Raw genomic sequence first — 25,927 nt, forward strand, 5'->3', positions numbered from 1 at the left:
ACCTATTTTAAATGAAAAAAAAAATTTTTTTAAAAAGTTTTTAATAGCCTCTACACGACATTTCTAAATTATACGAGTAACAATATCGTAATGAATAAAATTATTTTTAATATTTAAAAATTAAATTTTATTATTATTTAAAAAATGCCACTCACAAAATATTAAAACTTTTTAAAATAATTTCATTAAATAGAAGAAAAAAATTACAAAATTTTTATTTGTTTTTGACATTTTAGAAAAAAATCCTCGAGAACCTTCTTGAAAAAATTTTAAATATTCAAGAAGCAATTGAATATTGTTGAAATTTTGAAATCTCACTATGAATACAATTTTTCATATTTTTAAAATTTTATTAAAAATTAATTAAGTGTTAATTTTTTTGATTGTTTTATGCTTACCTAATTATTAAATAATTGAAAAGATTTTTTTCGAAGATTCTTTTTTTTTTGTTGAAAAAAAAACTCCTTAAGTCAAAACCATTTAACTCAAATAATTGAAAATAAAACAATAACACCCGTAAACAATATGAACAAACAGAAAATAAAACCCTACACTTTATAATATTTAAATAAAAATCTAGTCCTCTTTTGCACATCCTTAAATATTTCTCTTTCATTTTTTTTTTATTATAAAATCAATTCAAATTTATTTTCTGAATTAATCCGATCAAATCAAAACCATTCACCCCCAGATTTTTCCCTCTTCTGTTTTTCAAATTTTTGTTTCTTTTTCAAAATTTTTACTAGAAATTCATTGTTTATTTAGTATATACATTAAGAAATCCTTTCCCATTATATTCTCATCTAATCATCTTAAAATTTATACAGACATAAGCAACCCATCATCATAATAATTATCATTATCATTATACAATCAATATCATTCTTATAATTTAGTGAGTGAATATATCGTAATGTGTTTTATTATTCACCTTGAAACTTCATAATATTATACAATAATTGTACATTCCCTTTTGGCAGCGCGCCTTCCTCGAATCAAATCAAAACTTCTTTCCATAATGAAATGATTAAAGAATTGAACTGATTTTTTCTTTTCTTGTTTTTTTTTTCTGGTAATGTATAAGATGTAATAACAAATCATTATCACTCCTTTGCAACATTAGAATAATTTTGTCTTAGAATATTTTGGGTATATGAACATAAGGGAAAAACATGTAGAACATGTGTTCAGTTACGTATATAAAAATTAAGTGTGTATGTGCATTTTAGCTCATTGTGGTTGCAAAACAAAGATATAGTTTTGAATATTCATTTTTCCTAATTCTAAATTAAATTAAATCAAGAAGTAATTCCTTGAAATTTAAAAATTTACTTATTACAGTATTACCACAAGACTAAAAATGATATTGAAGCAGTTACGCATGTCGATTCATGCCCAATGCACCGCAATAACAATGAGTGTGCTCTGATATTCGTTGTATAAAAAATTACATAAAGTATTTGCAGCTGTTTGTTCTGCTCCGTGACCTTTAACACTTCAACAAATCTCAGTAAAATCCGAATGCAACATCTTTATCACGGCGCGTCTGGTATCTAACTACACGAATTTTCAAAATTTACTAAGTTTTAATAAGCAGTTCCGGACAATTATTACGGCTTCTACCAATGATGTTATGATGTCACAAAATATTGAAAAGTTAATAAATGTTGTTACTGCTTCTGTAAACCAAATATTCACAATTTTTACAAGAAATTCAAACAAACCTTAAATATTTCTTATTATCAGTTTTCTTTTCTAATTATCTAATTTTTTTCGTGCATTTTCGTAAAAATGAAATGTAAATTTTAAATATCCAATAAACCCATTGAAGACTACTGAGTATTTCAATCAAATTTATGGCACGTGCCTTTTCAAATTTTTATGCAAAATTGAATACAAAACGAACGCACATATTATGTACATACATTTACGAAACGAACGACACTATAAATAACGATCAAATAACATGTCATATAGGAAAGTCGTGTTAAAATTTGACAAGACGTTAAATATCTTAACAAAAGAATAGAATGATATCTTTAAGTTCCAGCCCTAAAATATGCTCTTTTATTTTTTATTTAAAAAGAAATTAAAATACAAGAATTATTTTCTTTTGACATTAATGTCAAAACAAATAGTTTTCAATTTCAATAATTATTATAAAATTTTTTTCTCGTTCTAACAAAATTTATAGAATTAGAAATCACAAGAAGGCACATTTGTAAATATTGGAAAAGTAGAATTACGGTATATATTATTATGAGTCACTGTTACGGTATTTTATTAAATACTAATGGTAGTTGTCGCTGGTTGGTTTCCTCAAAATCAGTTTTTGTTTTCCTCTTTATTATTGAAGAAACAGAACCAAAGAGAGGAACGGCAACACCGGACAATTTTCGTTGTTAACGCAAAACAACAGCGAAATGGCAAAATCTACAGTATATTACATAATAATGTCACAATCACATGAAAGCAGATGGTGTCAAAAAAACCGCAAGCGGCAAATAACAATTTAGGCTATTTTGCCGCCGGCTGGTAAATTCGTAGCGGTAATTTCACTTAATTCAGAGTAGTCCCATTTAAATATGAAACCTGATATTTCACTGAGCAAAATCGCTTTTTTCCTGTTAAACCATATTTCCCTTACAAAAGCGGCGAAAAACAAAACTGTCTCATAATATTAAATTGAGCCATATAGAACTTTGTACCCACCCAGTCGTATTGCAATATATATACGAACTATACATCAATTTAAGAACGATTTAAAATTATTCTAAGAACAATTTAATTTTAAAATCAAATATTATTTACCAGTGTTTACCCAAACACTTTAACAAAAAAAAACAAAACATACTTTCATTTTAAATTTTTTGACACTTATCCTGTCAATCATTTTGTTACTATTTATGTTATCCCTTTCTGATTATTACAGTTAATCTGATCAAAATAAATTCAATAAAATATCAAACAGTAGCACGCTTTCATTATTATTGTATAATTTTTATAATGTATAATGAAAACGGTAAAACGTGTTAGGTATTATACCGTTAAAATAGATCAGAATTTTGTTGTAAATTGTCAAAAATGATAATATTTAAGAGAATATATGTGGTAGCTCATGTGACAATTTAGTTCATCAAAAATACGTCCTTTATTAAAAATATATCGTATTTATAATAATATTATGGTGTATGTGTCTATGTATATGAAAAACAATATGTGCAAAATGAAAGAAAATGATAAATATTTCGGTTGAATTACTGGATTTAAAAGAATAATCGTTCGGTAGGTAGGTATGCAAATTGCATAATAGGTATTATTGGACTTTTTATAGTGTAAAAGCAATAACTGTAATAAGCGCATTATATTTTTTGTGATCTGCGTGAGAAAAATTAATAATTTCTTATTGAAATTATTTTTTGAATTCTTTTGAATGAAACATTGAATATTTTACAATTTTATGGTCATTTTCAATTAGAGACGGTGGAAAATTTTTTTTCTCACTCTCAATTCTATTTCTATGTAAATACCTATGATTTATTTTAAAAGTGTTCTCCGGCCTATTCGGTGTTATGTCAAGATTATAATGCAATGAATTTAGTGACAACTTCTTGAAAATTGAATGAGCATGAATGTGGACAACCATCTTCTACGGATTAACGACTAAATATTGACAAAATTTTTACTGAAATTTTGCTCTTCCACCTTTTTTTTATTTAAAATCTTCTTTCTTATTTAATTTCCTCCACGGATTCTACTTCTCCCATATATTTGAAATTTATTTCTATTCATCATAAAGTTTCATTTCCTTTTTCATGTTCTTCCATACAAATGCGGTTACGTATATAGGTATAATATTGGTTTTTTATTATGTCAATTTTTTTATATGTCAGGATTTCAGGAAAATCACCTCAAAAATTCTTATCTCTTATTAAATATTTTCAAATATTAAAATCTTTAATCTCAAATGATTAACTGAAAATTCATTGTAAAAAATAAGGTTTTCCATGTTACTATGGGAATTGGAAAAAATTTTTCAACCCTCTTCAAGGACATTCATATAGAAAATAATAGATTTCTATTCTTTATTGAAAAGTTGGGGTGCATTTTACAAATCAATGATGTGATTTTTTTTCTTTTATTATTCTTTATTAAATCACAATATTAAATATAAAGTTAAAGAAAAATTATTGAATCTTACTGAAAGTAAAAGAATTTTGGAAAAATCTTTTGAAAAAAAATTATCCTTCGGTTTAAAAATTTTTATTTTTTAAAAATATTTTTCTTTTTCTTCCATAATTTTGACGCAAATTTTAAATATTTATTGAATTTTAGAAGTACGAACTTTCGCGAAGATTTTTTTTATATTCGACAAATTTTCATGAATCTAATCGTTTTTGACACACAAAGATATTTTGACATTCGATTAATTTCGTTAAATTTCGGGTTTGAACCACAATTTCGATAAATTTTCGTGATTTTAATGTTTCAAAAGCTCGACTACATATTAACTTAATGAAAATTTTTTCATACAACTGTAGAACAGATGGATGACGTAATTAAAGGAACGAGTTAAAGGCAGAAAAAGTGAAAAGTTTTTCTACTCGAACTGGATTCTAACCAGTGACCTACCGCTTTCTGGACGGACGCTCTACCAACTGAGCTATACAGAGTTATAAAGAAATTGCCGACGAAATGTTCTTTACATTGCTTTATACTGTAATCCACATGATTACTAAGTATTGTTTACATTGAGATACTACATGCATTCTACTATTTGAAACACACAATCACAAGACTTATATATAAATAGGTATTGTGCCTATTACACTTAATATACTGAATTACTAATAATATAGAATTGAATGTAATAGGCACATTACTCGACTACATCTTTTAAAAATAATGTTCATTAGACTAAAACCGTATTTAAAAGAAACGTTAAGTTCAATTTTTTTTTTGATGGCCCAATATAGAATTTTCAGCTCATGCCTAATTATTTTATTTTATCTATAAGTAACAGGTTTTTAAGTACATATTTCTTCTTCCATAATAAAAAATTGTTGTTAATTATCCTTGTATTTGTACAATCTTTTATTTAAGTCAAAAAAATTTTTTTTCAATAATAATGAAAAGAAAATAAAATACAAAGACTTCTAAAATAAAATTGACACTTCTATATATAAAATCTATTTTATCTCCCCCAAAAATTCATTTTCTATCATAATATAATATAAGATTCACTTAAGGTTAACACCAGAAACTACTTGAATTTATGGTTTCTCTATTCAATTATATTTAGAAAATCTTTTCAGAAAATTGTTTTTTGGGGCTCATAAATTTCTTTCTCATATTGATTTATTTTCTTTTTGCAAGTACATATACCTTGTATGTACATATAGACCTTAAAAGAAATTATTTTGGAGCACAATATATTTCTCCCAATATCCTTGTAAGAGAAGAAATAATTATAATTAAGAATTTGTTTTTAAATAACTTTATATATAGGCACATTGAGTTTCTTGTAATAAAATTTTCGAAATTAGATTTTAATATTTTATACTTATACTTGCATATAGTCTTTGTAATCTTAAACAAATATAAGTACGAGTACAATTATGAAATATCCATTTCCATAATTTATTTGGCTAGCATTTATGTAAGAAATTTGGAAAATATTATATTGTTCTCTTACTCTTATAACTATTTTCATAACTATAACATCATTATAATTATTGCTAGTATGCTGTGATGTACTTTTTAAGTATATAATAACAATAATTTTAATAATATCTTTTGAAAGTAACAATCTTTTTATTAAATTTTCTATATTCTATACTATAAATATAAGACCATCATTTTGAAAAGGTAATTACAATTCTTAGGATTTTATACCTTAATATTTACATTTGTTTGTTTGTTTAAGATTGTTGCTTATTTTGTAATAACAAAAATTATTTTTTTTATTATTATCGCTTGAATAAACATTCTTATACTAGTATAAAATTCTGGAAATGAAATTTCTGACAGAATATTTTAGATTATATAAATTTAAGACATTGAATTCAGAAATTGAATGTGCATTTAGGCATACGAGTACTTATGTATGTATGTATGTGTGTAATATGTGCTTTTCATATAATATTAAACAAAAGATTGTTGTTCATTTTATAATTCAAATGTTTCTGTAATTAATTATAAGATATGAAATGAGGAAATAAAATCTATATACTAGTATGTATATATAGCCTATATGAAAGGTGATTTTATACAGATGAGGACATTTGAAAGTATTTAAATTTGAAAATATTTAATTACCTATTTGTGTTGATTTTAAATAATAATAATTGTGAAAATAGGAATAGAGGCCCTGTACATATAGGGTATGAACATTCATTCATTTTCTGGGTAAACTAAAAAGTAAGAGCGTTTTTAAGCGTATTTTGTGATCGGGGACCAGCAGAACCCGCCAATATATGATAATAGGCTGTAGCAAAAATATTTTTGGAGATATTTAAAAAAATCTTTTGCAAATCTTTAAACGCGTTTTCTGGCTAAACTAGAAGAGATAGAGCGATTTTAAGTGTTTTTTGTGATCACTGGGAATCCACAGATTCTGCCAATATATGATAATAGGCTGTAGCAAAAATATTTTTGGAGATACTTGGAGAAACCTTTTAACAAACTTTGAACATGTTAAAACATGATAAAACACATATAAACACGTAATTACTTAATTCACCTACTAGGCATTATGACTATGACATCTTACATCTCATCGCGACGTTTCGCATGAACGAAAGTTCCTTCCTTATATCTTGCTCTTCTGACTATTTCCTCAATCAATGGAACGAATAAATGTTTAAGAGCATCATCATACCTATTTCCGTAAGGTAGGACCGGAAAAGGTGTGTTTATATTCAAAAAATTCTTCTATGGTTGATAATTTTTCCGAAATTATTGATAAGTTTTTTTTTAAGGTGTATGAAAAGAAAGCTCCCTTTTATTCGGAATAAAATAATTTTTATTTTTGCTAATATATTTCGTGCGCTGCATACGCACTAAATCAAAGCTGATTTTCTTATCTAATTAAGACAACAAACAATAAAATTAAAATCTATTAATATTAGAAATATTATACCCGACTTAATCTAATTTTCTACCTGACTCAATTTAAAATTTAATTTTTCTTTAATTATTATTATTTTTTTTTTGTACAAACTAAAATTATACCTGTTGTAATCCTTAAAACTGGTCAATTAAATTATTTAAAGAACCACGTAGCCGCTTTACCTTTGTCCGTGTTCAATAGGCAGTCCTTGTTTGATTTGTATATCTGCATGCTTTTATAAACTTCTCTCCTGTGTTTTATTTTTACCATCTTTTAATACCTTTAAGTTATCTTCCGTAATTATGTGATCCGTTTCATAATTGTGTTTTGCGACCATTGAATCGAAATTCCTATTAAATGCTACTCTCCTTGCACGTTTTACTTCACTTAAATGTTCTTTAAGTCTTATTGCAACGAGCCTCTTCGTTTGTCCTATGTAAAACTTGTTGTAATTATTGCAATTGATTTTGTACACACCGCATCTTTCATGTTTCTTCAATTTATCCTTGGCCGAATTTAACAAGTTATTAAGTTAATATTTACTATTGGTTTCCGGCGTCCGAATATTGAGTTGTTTATTTCATAAATAAACAACTAAAGAAACACAATATTTATTTTAAAGAAGTTTTGATAGCATAGGAGAATTCTAAACTGGAAAAGATTTAGGCTCATCTCCTCACCTTCCTTAAAAATCATTAATCAAAAAACCTATATCCAAATCCTCCATAGTGACACCCCATCCATTTTATAATTTCTACAACATACTCGTATTTTAGTAGATCCTTTTGTTTAAAAAATCAATTTTTTCTCAATTCCCATAAACTTTATTATTTAGTAACAACCATATTATAAAATTTATCACAATTGTACACTTTCTTAACCCTACTATTTTTTGTCCAAAAAAAACTATGCTTATTTTAGTTTACTAGAAATATTTTTTAAGTTTTTTTCATTGTTTACATGCAAAATTATAAAAAAATTCTTTGTTTTGATTACTTTTGCAACATTTTTAATCTAAAAAAAAAATTAAAAGTTTAGAATTTTTTTCTTACTTTCTTAATAATGTCTGAATGTCTGCCATTATTGTTGTCCTTTTTGTTCATTTATCTTAATGTACCATTTCACTCTTAACCTAATACACAATTTTGTTATTTTTCAAGGACTCATAAATTTTTCTTTTTTGCCTATTTCTCTCCCACCAATACAAAATTCATAGCTTCCAATTTCTCTTTTTCTATAAAACTTTGTTAGCCATTTAGGGTTAGAGATTTGTACAGTAAAAAAATTAAAAAGGCAACAGACTAAAAGAAAAAGGGTGGTACGCAAAATATTTGACTTTGAGTAGCTGGATTACAATAGGAAAACAAGAAAAGAATATAGAAAAAATCTTATTTTCTTTTAAGGTTACAGATATATACAAAAGAGGTGGGAGGTCGTCGACTTATAACTTTAAAAAAAAAAAAATATTGTATAAAGAAAAGAAACTTTTTCTTTACAATATGGAAAAAATTCTTATAAGCACAAAAAAATGAAATTATAAAAAATTCCAATGTGATCAGAGAGGGTTCAACGCAAGAGAAAGTATAAACCATAAAGTTTAAGAACTTTAGAAAAAAACACTGAAGTTTACCAAGAAAAAACAAGAAGTCGAGAAAAAATAAAGGGAATTTTTAGAATTTTATTTAAGAAAAAAAGCACAGTCTTGCATGTGAACGATTGTGTGTACACTTTGAAATTAGAAAAAGGGATACGATAAAAATAATTTGTTTTAAAAGAAAAAACGATTTGTTTGCTTGTTTTTTTAAGCTGACGTTATAATTTATGCTGTTGTGCTGAAATCATCCTTAAATTTCAGTATGACTTTCAACTTTCTTCAGTAAACAATAAAAATGTTCATATTTTTTGTTTTTTCAAACTTATGTTTGCTTGTCTACAAAACTTTTATTCATTTATCATTCTAAATTTTCTTAAATTCTGAAATTTGCATTACATAAAGTATAACAAGGAGAGAGAAGTAAATACATAAATTTATTCCGATAGATGGCTTCAAGTTTTTGATATGAAAATAAATGTCAAATCATTAATATTTTAAATTTGTAGGTTAGTTTTTATACCTTTATAACAAGATTTCTTTATGAAAATACGTTCCATTTATAAACTGCTTTTGTCTAGCTACCCCTGCTTAAGTTGAATGCCTGTAAAAAGAATACATCAATAAATATTTCAATTAAAGTGGAATTATATGAAATGAGTACTTCCTTGCACAAGGTAAATTTTTGCAAAGAAGACTAGGTGCAAAATTATAATCAGGTGCAAGTTTTAATACAGAATAACGATATTATAATTTAAATTTTAAAATTACCTTGAAAAATCTAAATTACAATGATATTAGAGTGGAATTCATTTTGTAAATTTTTTGTTGAAAATGTAGATTAACTATAATTATGTAACACTGAAACGACATCTTTTATCAAATTAATTAATATTTTTTTAACTGTTTTTGTTTCCTAGTTATTAAATATTGAATTAAAGAAAGCACGTGGTCACATAGAATCACCTCTTCTTGTTAATTATTTTTTATACCCTGCACTTCGTGAAGGGTATATTAACTTTGGTATGGAGTTTGTAACTACTTGAAGGAGTCATCTGCGGTATGGACATATATATATATTCTTGCTCAGCGTAAAATTCTGAGTCGATTTAGACATGTCCGTCCGTCCGTCCGTCCGTCCGTCCGTCCGATCGCACGATAACTCAAAAACGAATAATGTAATCGACACCAAACTTTCACAAGTTTTTTCTTTTGTGCCAAGGACGAACCCTATTGTTATTGGATTAAGTCGGACAACGGGTTCGGGTAGCTGCCATACAACTCCAAGAGTTTATTTTAAATATTTCGAAAACTAATAAAGCTATAAATATAAAATTTTGTATAAATGTGTCCAATTATATTCTACACATGCTCTAAAAATTATAATGGGATAGCTGCACCGGTTCGGGTGGCTGCCATACAACTCCAACAGCAAATTTTTTATATTCGCCAAAATAATAAAGTCAGATTCATGAAACTTGGCAGTCATGTGTCCAATTATAGGTCAAATATATTTCCGAAGTTTTGGAGGAATTGCTTGACAGGTTCGGGTACCTGCCATACAACTCCATAAGCTAATTTTAAATATTTGGAAAAGTAATAAAGTCAGATTCATGAAACTTGGCAGTCATGTGTCCAATTATTGGTCAAATATATTTCTGAAGTTTTAGAGGAATCGCTTGACAGGTTCGGGTACCTGCCATACAACTCCAGAAGTTAATTTTAAATATTTGGAAAAATAATAAAGTCAGATTCATAAAACTTGGCAGTCATGTGTCCAATTATGGGTCAGACATATTTCTGAAGTTGTGGTTGAATTGCTTAACAGGTTCGAGTAGATCCCATACAAGTCTAAAAGCTTATTCTTAATATTTGGAAAAATAATAAAGTCAGATTCATGAAACTTGGCAGTTGTTTGTCCGATTATAGATCAGATATATTTGTGAAGTTTTGATGGAATTGCTTGACAGGTTTAGGTACTTACCATGCAACTCCAAAAGCTAATTTTAAATATTTTGAAAAATTATAAGGTCAGATTGATGAAACTTGGCAGTCGGATGTCCAATCATAGGTCAGACATGTCCGTGAAGTTTCTATAGAATGATCTCACAGGTTCGAGTAATTGCTACACAATAACGAAAGGTGCAGGGTATAATTCAATCGGTTTATACCGACTGAAACGTTTTTACTTGTTTTATTTTTAAAAAGGTCTATATTCAACATGGATAATCTCAAATTACACTTAAAACTTATTATTGTATTTCTTTGCAATACACAACTAATTTCTTCAGTGCGGTAAATTGTCATCAAAATTGATAATTATTTTGATTTTCATTTAATATTTAAATAATTTCACTTAATATTTTATAAAGGCTTCCCGCCTAATTATTTATTTTCTTAACGGCATTGCTTACAGAAATAACTTTACTTTTGATTGTAATTTATTTAACCTTTTCATTGTTAATTGAAGCTCCCAGATTCTATAATGTCATGCATAAACATTTCTGTTGTATTTTTGATCTATATTCATTGAAATTATTCTTACTTTATCTATGTCTACAGAATATAAAACACATACAGTCACAATTTAAGTAGAGTTTTAAGTTAGCATTTTAAAACTTCCATTTATTTTTCTTGCGTCTATAAAATTAATTAACATATGCATATTTATAGAATTTGTGTTTTTCAATTGAATTCTACCGCTTAAACACTATCTATGACTCTATTTTGTACGTACATATGTATATAAATTTCAATTAAAAAAATGCATTATTCATATTTTTACATTTTACGTATAAACACTACATTACTTATATTTATTATGATCTAATAAAGCCGCACTTTAAAAACTTATTAAAAATGTCAATGCTGTCAATAATGACAATTAAATATTGACATATTGAACGCACATGTTATTAATATTTTAAAGAAAAGAAAACAAACTTAAAAGTAAATAAAAAAATTTTAAAAATAGAAAAAACAATTTATTTTTAAATATAAAGGCGGACAATTCTCTTTCTTGTCTCACCCAACCAAATTCAAATCATATTCATAGTTATGTCAAAGTCAATATTATTGATACCGTTATCTACACATAATTAATACTGTAAAAAATTATACACATTATTATTATGTACTTAACATTTATAAATACATACACACAAAATTTACATACATAAATAAAAAGAATAACAAAAATTATTTATAAGAATTGACCGCCTCATAAATAAAGCGTTAATTTACTTCTATACAATTTTTTTACTCTCTTATTAATTAAACTCTTTTATTGAATGTATGTATATACAAGAGATACTTAAACGCACACATTTAATTGTGAATATACTAAAACGAATTTAATAATTTTGACACGTAAATTATCATTTATTGCAAATTTATTCAAAGTTAAATATTTTATTAGTATGCAAAATGAGGAAAAAAAATTAAAGAAAGAGATACCATAGCGAAACGGAATTAGTAGTTTTACTTTATAGTCGAGTACTCGTATTTTGGTACTGATACTTGAGTGCATAACTATTGCGACTCAATTGTATATAGTTGTATTTATTATGTATGTATATAGAATTATGATCTTAAAATTAGATAACGTCGTTTATATTTTGACATTATTTTAATCTTATAAGATAGACGTTGTTGACACTATACGTTAAAACTTATAATATATACGTATTTGTATTCAGAGATGTACAGTTACAAAAGGTACCAGCGAAAACATCATGTCTAACACGAATATCTATTTAATATTAAAATAAATTGTGAACTTTTGCATAAATATTATGAAAATAAAGTTGAAGGGAACAGAGAAATGGAATAAGTATAATCAGGACGAAATAAATTTTATTATTTAAATATTGGAGAATTATGCAAATAATCTATATATGCATCTCTTTCATTTCAAAATGAAAGCGTCATTCTCATTATCTAAATATAATATGTAAGGTGGATGTATCACAGATAATAAATGTCAATCATATTAATATTTCTCATAGAGATAAAAAGTAAAAAAAAGAAGATTATTATTTTTTTCGAAATTCACAAGAGTTGAACTACTGTGAATAAAAATTATAAAAAGGAAATAATACGTTTATAGTGTTAGAGGATTAAACAAATTGAATTGAATTGGGCAGCTTATAATTTTATATTTGTGGGAAATTTTCATTTTTCAATTCAAATTAATTGAATATTAAAATATGGAATCCTTTTCTATTTTTGATTGATGGAAATTTTCTATTTGAAAAAAATTTGCATTTTAAAATTTATAAAGAAATTTTATTGTATTTTTTATGCTGAAGTATCTTTAATATTATAAAATAATAAGATATTGGGAGAAAATATTGTGCAATTATGCTTAATACTAATGGATGTTTTGAATTTGAATTCAAGAAAGTAATTGATTGCATTTCGAAAAGAAAAAAAAGCAACTAATTACTTTGTTATTAAAAGAAATATGACAACAATTTTTGACAGCGATTGCGGAACTTGTTAAACCAAATTTATGCTTTTTGAACTTCTGGTTATTGTTTAACTTGTAGTCTACCAAAACTGGATAATGAACAAGAAACATGTACGAATAAGGAAATTGAAGGGAAAATTCGGACTAAATGTACGGAAAAAAAACAAGTATCTTGTCAGTTACTTAAGTTAGGATTAATAAAATTAAATTATCAAAATTGGTTAATTTAATTTTATTTTTTCCATTGGCAGTTTGAATGAAATTCTGACCACCTCTTCGATTATCGATTATTCTCTCTCTAATGTGCCTATCCACTTCTGGATGTTAGCGGTCATATGTCGTTGGCGATTGCTGTTGTTGTTATATTCTTGCAACGATGTTATTGTACTCTTCACGGTTCGTCGCCACATGCATTAAGTCGCCTATGTTGGAATTGACAGTCCAATTCCTGATGTTTCTCAACCATGATAACTGTTTTTTTCCAATGCCTCTGTTACCTTCAATTCTCCCTTGAACTATCAGTTGTAGAAGCACGTATTTTTCGCCACGCATTATATGTCCAAAATACGCCGTTTTTCTTCTTTTTACATTTGATAATAGTTCTCATTGAATGTTGATGTGTTGCCGGACTTCAATGTTCGTAAATGAATCGAAAACAAAAACGCAATAAGACAACGTTATGTTTATTCCTACTGTTGTTTTCATTTTCTGTCGCTTACTCCACTTGAAGTCCATTCAAGTTCGACCATGCGGGAACCAGCCTGCCTTTCTTCTTTTTTTATGTCATATATTGAAGGCTATTAATATTTATTGTTTATTTTTATTGGTGTTTAATATCGAATGCTATAGATATATGGGTAATTACTTTTATATTAACATTTTATACTAAGTAAATTTAAATAATTGCACTGAACATGGGTTTAAAATCGAGATACCTTTCTTAAAGAACCGATACTATATCCGCTGCACCCTTGGCCAGATCCTGTTTTACCACTTTGATATTGTTTTACTATCCTTTTTAAAATTTTCCACAATCAACTAGAAAAATTCGTATACGAGCCGGTTTTAACCCCTAAATAATTCACTTGATTATCTATTTCCACATAACCGTCGCGCAGACGGAAGGGAGCTTTCTTTGCAATTCTAAAATAATTAATTTTCATTTGTTTAACTATTTTTTTTTTCGAAATTCGAAAAAAATCGAATTCGAATTAAAAGAAATTTCGAGTTCGAAAAATATTCAATTTCGAATTTTTTTTTTTTTATTAATTCAAACAAAAACTTGATATTTACTATTTTATATTTTATTTTATTATTATGTAGCCTTGTCTCCGTTAAGTATTAATTTAAAAAATTTAATAAATTAATTGTTTTTTGTTGAGAAATTCTCCCGTGTTGATATTCCATAACAAAATACTACTGAAAAATTGATTGAAATGGCAGCATTGTTGCTGAATCAAGTTATTCTTGTGATATAAATATAATATAATCACATAATACACTAAGTATATGAGTATACTATATACATACAAAATTAATTAAGAAATTATTCTTACTATTTTACAAAAATATTTTAAATTTTTCATTATTCTTACGAGTATGTGTCAAATTTAAATTTCAAGTTTAATATTTTAAATTTAACAAAAAAAAAAAAAATCAAAAAATATTTTAAAATGAGGGCATAAATTTTAAACAATGCGTTCCAAAACCATGCATTATATAACATTATTCTTCACATTATTTTCCATACATACATATACAGATTTATATATATATATATATATATGGAGTTAAATACATCAGGAAAATATTTTAATTTAAAAATATACTTAACAATATTAAAAAAAAAAAATTTCTACATTTTGCATTAAAATAAAACAAAAAAAAAAGCAAAACAACAAAACTGGAATATTTTTATTCTGGCCCAAATTTTCTATATTTTTGTTTACATGTGTGTGTGTTTTTATTGTTAAATACATTATTTAATACAATATTTATATTATATAATATATGTAAATTTACAATGCATATATGTATGTATATGTATGTAAAAAAAAATTAATCCTAAACAGGAATTCAAGCGAACTCATTTCATTATTTTTTAAAAACTTTTTATTATTTTTCTTCTTCTTCTTCTTCTATTTTTTCTCATTTCTTACTCTTTCTCTCTTTTATTTTGTTTTTCTTTAATTTAATATTGTACACATACATATTTATGTATTAAATTATTATATAAGAAAATGTTCTTTATCTCTTTCTCTCGTTTTTGTTTTCCATTTTTTTTTTGCTTTCTTTTATGCTCTTTATGAATTAAACAATACATAAACAGAAAGTACTTTTTCCTTATATACTTGTTGTATATATTAATATAATTCAGAACATATCCTTGGAAAATATAACAATCGTAATATAAATTACAAAAATAAATAAAATAAAAAAAAATAAAATAAAAGAAAAGTAAATAATAAATAAAAAGGATAAAAGGATTCTATTATTTACTTGTTTTCTGTTTTTGTTTTACATTTTTTACATATGTTATTTAAATTTAAATAAAAAGAAAGAAAGAGAAAAAAAAACCTAACATTTTCCTTTCAAAATAAAAATAAAAACAGAAAAAAAACTTAAATAAAGGACAAGAAAAAAAACTTACATCATGTTTTTCCAAGAAAAAGTTCATTGTTTCAAAATTGAAAAGAGAAAATGGAAGCTGAATAAAATTTGAATGTAACTTGAATGAAAGTTGAATGCAATTGAATTGAAAGTTTTTTTTCTTTATTGTTTTTGAAAAGAATGAAATGGAAAAAAAATTTTTTTTTTTTTTACGATTGTAAAACATGAAATTTTTACAATTAAAATTTTCCATTTTATAAAAATATAAAAAATAAATAAATAAATTCAATTTTTTTGGGCAATCAAGTGAAATCAAGTGAAAAATTACAAAATATTTGTGTTTTATTGCAAATACAAAAGCAAAAAATCAAGAGAAACTTGATTTTAATTAAATTTTGATTAAATATTTTAAAAAATATTAAAAAATTTTTATGTAACTGCAGTACAAAATCTTATATAACAGTAAGAATAACGTAATTTTTGTTACATGTGTTAAGCCTATGGATAGCCGCGCAATTATCAAAATCAAACAAGAGAACCTACCGTAATGGCTGGTATTAGAAATCAAAAACCACTCTTAGCACTCAATAACAAAATTTTAAAAATTTTTCCTCAAATATTTTTCCCATATAAATTTTTTTTTGCCTAAAATTCCGATTTTTGTGATTAATGAGCTCAAGAACTTTTTTGAAATCTATTGTGTCATAGAACCTATTATAAACAGATCAAACTGAACAAAAATTGTTGAAATTTCTGGTACTCTTTTAACAATGAAAATTCTAGGCTTTGTACCTAAAGTCCAATCCTCAAAAAAGAAAAAATCTTAACGTTGGTGGTGAGATTTGCATTAAAGCTGATTTTGGAAATGTTATTTATTTTCAATATCCAACTATATACAGCAAAAATATGTACCTGCCTCGGATTTCAAGATTCCATTTCATCCCGTTCTCATACGAGTAATTTGAAAAAAGACGATCAAACTGAAAAATATAAGTATAATTTTGAGCAAGAACATTAATGATTGACAACGTTATATTATATACGTCGTGACAAAATCCTCAATACGATATATAAGCCGATGCAAGACGAACAGATAACATTTAATCGATCAACGTTTGTACACGGGAATTAACAGATTTTTTTCGAAAATCTTTTACGAAATCTGGGAAAAAAAAATAATTAAAATGAAACTTGATATTGCCCCCCGTTACCCTACACATAGATGATCAAAATTGTACATATTTTTTTTTTTATTTTATTTTATATTTAAATTTATATTTTGGATTCATTTTTTATCCTTTTTAAAATATTTAAAAAAAAAAATTAAATAAAATAAAAAAGAATAGAATAAATGGAAAAGGAAAAACTCACTATTGTGGAAATCCATTCAGTTTTTCCATAGAAAAATAATTTTCTATCTCATTCTTTTATTTTTTTTTTTCTATATTATTGAAAGTAACATTCTCTCTTCTTTTGTTAGGAGACTTTTCTTTTCTCTTTTAAATAATGTACACATTTATATATTTTTTTTTGTTTTATTTTATTTTATCTATATAACGGTTTTCATTTACATAAAAAAAATGAAGAAAAGAATCCTAAAAGGAAATGTTTTTCAAAATGATTGCACAAAAGAATATAAGCAGGAATACAACAACAACAAAACAAAAAACACAAGAAGACATTTTTATTCATTTTCTCTTTTCATTGTTTCTTTTCTCATTCGTTTCATCAAAAACAAAAACAAAAAATATGTTACATCTTTTGTCTTCCTTTGTTTCATCATGTTGTTTATCGTAATTTTTGGTTTTTTGTTTCCAAAAACACAAAAAAAAATAAAAGAAAAAAATTGAGGACGACGAAAAGCTTTTGAGCATTTTAAAATGAATTTTTTGATTTGTTACTCTATTTTTCGCTGTGTACTTATGAAATGGGTGCATACAAACAGTCCCCGAACAGTCCTAAAAACATTCTCAATGTGTAACTAGTTGATTACCTACCTATTACAAAAATTACTGAAAATAAAATGATTTTTGTCCATTGAATTATTTTGTCAAACAAGCATTGTTAATCTCTTTTATAAAAAAAAACGATTATTATCGTAAAATAAGTAATCGTATACAAGTTATTATTTTACGATAAATAACGATTATTAACTTTCATTATGGTATTATTGTTCCGAAACACAAATAAAACAGAAAAGATTCATGCATTTCATTCAACGATTCAATCATAATTTTATGACATAATAAATTTTCACAAGAAATAGTAAGGCTTTAAACCTGTTAAAGGTCAAGGTAATTATATTAATCAACTAGCTTAATTCCATGAGTCCTCCTTCTAAGACACCCCTCTACGTATTGGGTCATTCACGAAAATGAGAAAGTTGATCAAATTTGAAACGGTTTATAGTATACTGTTTATGCTATTTTTGCAATTCTGCCGGCAAGACTCTGCATTTCTGATTCGTTCTGTAAAAACCAAGTGATTTATTTACATTAAGTAGCAAAAAGTTCAGTATTGTGGTTTGTTTCCTCACTAATCACTTAATTTAAGGCAACCATATGCATATGATAAGCTGAGCGTATCGTTTCCTACTGCATCTCATTAATTTTAAGAATGTTCAAGCTAGCCCCTTCATTATATTATGATGTGTAAGATAAAAACCTATATCACTTTTTTTTCTTTTCTGTTTTATTTTCAGGTGCCGAGTGGAAACTTTTAACAGAAGATGAAAAACGACCGTTTATAGATGAGGCAAAACGACTTAGGTAAATTTTATAATATATTGTGAGTACTTGTTTTTTCTTATTAATCATTTATATTTGGATTTTATTTTGGTAGAGCAATGCATATGAAAGAGCATCCTGATTACAAATATCGTCCAAGAAGAAAACCAAAAGCATTAAGACGTGACGGATACCCGTATCCAATGCCATATCCATCAGTGCCAGTTGAAGCTTTAAGAGCAGGTAAAAATGATTTGTTTATTTAATTAGTAAGAATTTCAATTAAATTCACTTAATACTCGTTTGCTATTATCTGTGTAGAACTATTCAATAGAAGTTAATTTACATTTGCCGTATAGGATTCGTAATTGTTTGTAATTTAATAATTTTCCATTATCGTACTTTTATGAATATCTTAAGAAAGTAATTAATACTAACTGAAATTATTGAATTTAATTTTACAAACTTTAAAATTACTCGTATATAAGAATTGAGAATAAATTTCAATTTCTGGAATTTTATAATCACTGATCTATGAAATTATTATGAAAATTTCTTTACTAAATTATTATTTTTAATCTTCTCTATATAGAGATACCACAATACCCATAAAATCATAATCTTTTTCTTTAAAATAATTCCCATTCCATATTTTACTCCCTGCGTATAGGAGAAAGAGAGCAGGATTTCCCTTTATAATTAAATTTATATTTTAAGTATTGTGTCAACCTGAACGAACTTTTGAAAATATATAAAAAAATTTTTTTTGTTTTATAATAATTATTAAAATAATTTACATTTTTCTTGTTCTACATACATTAAATATAAAATGAGAAAGTAACATGCACACATCCTATACACACATAACCATATATAAATCCATATATGCTTATATGATGTAGGTATACGTATTGATGTGTCGTGTAAAAAAGTCATTTATTATGAAACAAATGATTTTGTTCCGTTTGTTATTCCATCAGGATTTTAACTTCCTTATTTTTGTTTCATTTATTGTGATTTTTCTTTTCTTTGTTTTGCTTTGTTTTGTTTAATATTGTTACTACAAATTTTATATGTCAAGCCAAGCAACACATTACCAAATATATCAAATTGAAGAAACCATATATAAAGAGGTCGCTATATTATTATTGTTGTTAACATTGTGTTTATATATGTAAATTATTATTTTGTATAAAATTATGTAATTTAATTCATATTTTATTTGTATCAACATCTGAAGATGGTACTTGTATATAAAATAACATAAATTAATGTATGATAATGAAATTAGTAAATAATGAAATAAAATTTAGGTTAGATTTACACAATTATTTAGGTGCATTAACGACATGTATGAAGCAATTTTAGTGTCATAGGGTTTGGCTGCACTCTCTCCTATTCCTTTTGGGGCTAGCTAAAGCAAAGTAAAATTCAAAATTTAGGTAGAAAATCTCAATTTTCAGCAAATACCCTTATATACCGATTCTATTAGTACTTTTTCTCCTAAAACACTCCAATTAACTCCACTGTAATTATTAAAGACGAAAATCATTTAAGGATGGAAAATAAAGATAAACCTATCTACACAATAAGAGTAAAGGTAGTCCCCTCCAGATAGTTCCCTCACAGCTCACTAGGAGTTAAAACAAACTTTTACTGCAAAAGTTGTTAAACTTTTGCGATTAAGATTTCGATGAATAAGTATATTGGAGGGGTATAAGACGAAGCGGAAGTTGAGAATGTGTAGTAGAAAAAAAAAATAAAGAAAACGTTTCAGAAAACGTTTAAGAAATGTGAAAGCCAAAATTATTCAAAACTTCACTCCATAACAATCGAAGCCAAGTACCATTGGAGCTCTAGCTTAAAATTTAATTATGCAAGAACAAAATAAATAAAAAAAAATAATAGAAATCCTTCCCAATTTTCCTATACTTTCACTTCTTTCTATTTTAGTCCTTAAAATATCATTAATCATGCAATATATTATACTTGCGGAGTGCCGCACTATCATTTTTACCAACCCACCTCTATATAATGTTAAATAAAAATTTAACATTAACCGCAACATCATACTTAACATGAAAATTCTATTTCCCCCTTTTTTTATGATAACGTTCCAAAATAAAAATATAAAATTCAACTAATTTATAGCAAAAGTAATGGGAGAAGGCGGAGAATATTATTTTACATATACATATGTACGTGCATATATTTTATATTTTATGACAATGTTCACAATAACAGTATTGTTTCCCCCCCCCCCAACTTTGTATTGTAAAAAACATAAGAAAGTTATATAATAATGTAAAACAACTAATAAATTTTTTATTGTTGGAGAAAATTATGTAAAAAACAAAATAAACAAAAAAAAATCGTAAATAATAAATGAGAAAGAAAAGGGAAAAAAGGACTAAAAACAAAAAAAATATGAAAAAAGGTTTTCTGTGCAAAGTAAATATGAAAAATATTATAAAATGAATGTTCGTTCCTGCTTCTTATGTAACATTGCGTGAGCTGAAAGGAACAAGAAAAAAATTGTCAAGAATTCTGCTATTCACTAATTAGTATTCATAATTTCTATTTTACAATAGAAAAAATACTTTAAGTTAAATAACGTATAACAAAAAGTTGTAAGAAAATTACATTTTTCATATATACGAGTAAAAGAACACAAAATATTATAAATAATGGGGCCTTGTTAAGGAATAACGAATTCATTTGTATAATTATTTTTTTTTTAAATTATTAAATAATATTTTAGTATAAACAATAATATAATGTTTATTTTAAATTTCAGTATTTTGTACAAATTTTTGCTTAATTTAAATCAAGAAATATTTTTAATAATTGCTACATTTACATATACATAGCCAATTTAAATAAGAATGAAAAATTTCTTATCTCAGAAACACAAACTATATATATGTATATTATGATCGATTCTGTGAAACCTACATATATAAGGCTATTCGATTGTAAACAAGGACTATCTGCGATTAAACAAAGTTCTTAAACTATATTTTAAAACGATATACGTATAAGTAAATAATGATACGATTAACATGAGAATAGACAATATAACCATTAAATGCCACCTCTCCATTTCCTTTCTTAATTCTTCACGAATCGTGAAATGGTTCGTACTACGAGCCTAAAAAAGTTGTGTAAGCTCCCTCTCACTAACGCATTGGCCTTCTGATTTCCCGGTGTAATCCGGCTGCACCTACCCAATTCATTGAGTCTTTCAAGACAAATCCCATACTGCCCCGAAGGATACTGAAAATGAATTCAGCGCTGCGATGGCAGCCCAATTGTTTAATGTGAACAGAATCTACTATTCCCAATATCATCTTTTAAGGTAAACTTCACGTACATGTCAACGGCGTGCATCTCCGCCTGAAAGACACAGGGGTACGTTCCCATATAGTGGAAGAATTTGGTTCTCTGCTTAAATACTCGCGCACCCGTCCCTCAGGTTTTTGACTCATCCGTGTGCCATACAATAGCGTGTGACTCAAGCGACTAATCCACGAACTCACCACACCAGTTCCTATACTGTCGCTTAGTAAAGAGGTGAAATTCTTCTCGAAACTACATAGATCTCGTAACTATGCCCTAGGCAGTGCAAGAAGTCGTCACTAGTGAGACAATCCCACTGGGACAGGAGTAGCATCCCAAGTCATCGCAGCAATTCTTGGCTTATTGTAGGGGGAAGCGCGACTTCCCCAGCCTATCCTGGTGATACTTCACTGGGCAGTGCCCCGTGAAAAAATTCGCAATAGTGCGAATCTGGCTCCTGCTCATCCCCAGCAACTCTGCGGTGAATCCGCTGGAGCGCGCCGAAAGAAACACCTTTGCATGACGGCACCCTTTCGTGTCCCGCCAGTGACGGCCGCATTCCGCCGCGAGCAGGAAGGCAAGCCTGGCCCCAAGGCCGGAAGAAGGCTGATCACAGAAAGGCAGCGGCTGCACAAAGTCAGCCCCAGATCCCCTCCGCGCCAGCCAGTCGGCAATTTCGTTGACGCGTAGGTGACGATGGGCCTAGCAAGGGCCGTATATAGTCACAGTAATATTATGGGACTGATTCCCCAGGTCCCCACGATGAAGCTCCTACACATCCACAAGGCCGTCGTAGCCTTCTCGATAACGAAAGTGCTCTTGCTTGGATTTGTATTTAACACAACGCCTTAGCACCACCTTTCCACAACACGTAAATTTTGCTGTAGAAGATCAGAAATAGTGCTTTCAAATTTTCCCCGTACGATGAAGGCCACATCGTCGGCGTATCCCCAGACACGTGCCCCGGAGCCCCTGAGAGCAGCGATTAGATCATCCACTACAATGGACCACAGGAGCGGCGAAAGAACCCCGCCCTGCGGACATCCTTTTGCAGCGGAGATGAAGAGTGTATCGTCAACGGGGTGTTGTCGAAAGCTCCCTCTATATCAACTGCCACCTCCCGCACTTCCAGTAAGTTTTCAAGGACCCTCACCAGATTCTGCAGAGCGAGTACAGTAGACCTTCCCGACTGATAGGCGTACTGATAGACTCATGCAAAGGATTGCTCCCAGTGCATCGTCCCATATAAATCTATGAATCACTTTTTCCATTGCTTTCAATAGAAAAGAAGTAAGGCTGATGGGACGGAAAGACCTTGGGTGGTTGCTTGGTCGCTTACCCGCCTTCGAAACACACGTCACTTTAGCCACCCTCCATGCCTAAGAGATGTAACCCCACGCCTAGCTGGTACGAAAAATTTCCAACTGTGCTCTAGCGATGTGTTGGAAACCCCTCTGCAAAAATGCAGGATATATCCCGTCATCACCTGGAGATTTGAGGGGCCTGAAAAAGAAAACAGCCCATCTAATCCTGCCCATCGGCAAGACCGGACGGGATCGTTGCCAGTCATTATCCTGGGTCAGAATGCCCTCGGTTCAATAACCGTATTTGAGTGATTCCGAAGAATCTCCGAGTGAGGAAAGTGCGTTGACGGCATAAGCTCCAACTTCTGCTTTCCGTTCTCAGTCATGGAGCCATCAGGCCGTTCCATTAGGGCCAACCCGCTAGCATACTTTTTGGAAAGCACCCTGTGAAGACGCGCACTGCTGGAGAGTTCATCAATGCTCTTGCAGAACGCCCTCCACGAAATTTTCTTCGCTATCCTAATTTCTTTATTGTATTTTGTAAGTGAGTTTTTATACTCTTCCCACGAACCCGACGCCTTGGCGTTATTGAATAGCTTTCTGGTCTTTAGTCTAAGCCTTGAAAGCTCTTCATTCCACCACGGGCACTTCCTATTGCTCCGCCTCGGCTTAGTGCAGCAGCTCCCATGGTAGGCACTAGTAATAGCCGCCGTCAGAGCCTCGCTGGCCAGTTCGATATCCATCACCGTTCTGACAGAAGCAGGAATGGATCCAATCCCATCCATGAGGAGTGTTTCGAATTGACTCCAATCTGTGGATTGGAGACCATGATATCAAACCTAATCTGGCTATGATCGGACATGGATGTCTCATTTGAGACATGCCATCCACTAACCCTTCTGCCAATAAACTCAGTGTAAAGGGTGATGTCAAGGACCTCTTCCCTAATTGCATTTATGAGTGTCGGCCTTTTGCCCTCATTCATAACCATTAATTTATTGCTATATATAAATTAAAGTAGGCACTCACCTCTTTTGTTTATATTACTGCTTTCCCAGACGGTGTGTTGGGCATTGGCATCACTTCCTATTATCAGTTGAAAGTTCCTCAAAAGTCCACTAGATCTTTCAATTGCTCGTCCGGGTGGGCACAGTCTCCCGGGAGGTAGGATTAGCATACAATAAACTCTGTCCAATCCCCAGAAGACTTCACCTTCACCAACGCAGCTACCTGATCCTTAGAACAGTAATCTGGAATGGGAAAATACGTTAGCCTTTTTCTAAACAAAATGCAAGCCCTAGGCCTGCCTCCAAGTCTATTATCATACAATAGCTCTCCTGTTAGGCTCTTAACCTGATCCTTAACTATGTACGGCTTTTGGATAAGGGCGATATCGAGGTGATCCTTCATAAATCTATGAGCTAGAACATCAGTAGATGCCCTAGCATGCTGTAGATTTATTTGGATGCACTTCACAGCCATATCATTTCCTTCGGCTCTTGTCTATGGGTTTTGGCCCTTTAGACAAAAGCTTTACATAAGCCTTGCTTCTCATTGCCACCTTTTTACGCATCTTGGTGGGCGCCTGCCCTGCCACAGCCTCTTTTGCCGTCCCAGGTGCCAGGTGGACATTGGTTTTTTATATTGTCCTGCCCTGCCGCCAGCACCCTGAGAGGATTTCTTTCCTTTAACCCGAACCATATCACACCTAAGTATTTCATTTCCGTTTTCCTTTCTACTGTTTCTCTTCATATTCGAATCGTACGCAGACGCTTCAGATTTCTTCTCCTAGTGAAGAACACCAAGGTTGTTTTGCTCGGGTTTAGTCTGAACCCCACAGTGCCACACCAGAAATACGTCACCAACTATTTTGGAAGAACATAGTTATTACTAGTTATTAAATTACAAAGAATACTTACGTACTTTACTACAGTACCGTTAGCTTACTCATATTTTATCATTCACTTTTTCAATTTAAGAACTGAAAAGGGTTCATTTTTCAAATTTTGCTTTAAAATTTCCTAACAAAAACGTTAATCCTTTTCTATTAATTGTTATGTAATTTCGATTTTGAATTAACTGGCGAACTCTCGGTTTATTATCTTGAAAAATTAGAAAAAGTTAAAAAATAATTATTATTACAAAACTTTTCAACTAAAAAACCTGAACAAACATTTGATTTCAATTTTATTCTTTTATTTGTATTTTCTGATCTCTTTTAATAACGTCAAAAATTAAATTTTTTATAATTTTTTATAATTAACTTTATATACTTAAAAAAGGCCCTCTTGTTAATTTTTTATGCTTATTAAATACAAAATTTTAAAATTAAAACAAAACTAGGCTCTTTAATAAACTATAGAGCACTTAACCATAAACTATAAAATAGTATTATATTATAGAGTAAAGGACTTCCTTTGTGGAATTATGGAAGGTTGCTTGCACAATTGCTTAATGTATAGCTAAATAAAAGCGAGTGAAATAAGTACAAAAATGCTATTGTGAATATTATATTGATTGTAAAATTGATTGTAAAACAAAATACCATATATAATGCAATCTCCATAACTTTATTTATAACACAAAAATATTATTTAGAATATTGCGATCACCATCGTATTACAATTTATTGCTTGAACCTATAACTGCATAGTTCCTATTTCTCTTTCTTTCTTTCTTTCTTATTTATGCCATTATACTTTTAATGATCATTTTTTTACATAAAACTTTTCTATTTCTACTCTTAATTTTTTGTTTTTCAAAAACATTATAAAG

General features: G+C 28.6%; 1 protein-coding gene across 1 annotated transcript in view; it reads left to right on the forward strand.

Moving 5' to 3' along the window:
• LOC129606582 (SOX domain-containing protein dichaete) overlaps nt 1–25,927 on the forward strand; it is a 67,755-nt gene that overhangs the window by 30,552 nt on the left and 11,276 nt on the right. Inside the window, exons 4-5 of the mRNA XM_055516966.1 lie at nt 18,485–18,551; nt 18,625–18,752. Coding sequence (XP_055372941.1) covers nt 18,485–18,551; nt 18,625–18,752 — 195 coding nt within the window. The remainder of the gene's footprint in view (nt 1–18,484; nt 18,552–18,624; nt 18,753–25,927) is intronic.

The sequence above is a fragment of the Condylostylus longicornis genome, unplaced genomic scaffold (genome assembly GCF_029603195.1).
Source record: "Condylostylus longicornis isolate FDR11 unplaced genomic scaffold, ASM2960319v2 ptg000019l, whole genome shotgun sequence".
Classification (NCBI taxonomy): Eukaryota; Metazoa; Arthropoda; class Insecta; order Diptera; family Dolichopodidae; genus Condylostylus; species Condylostylus longicornis.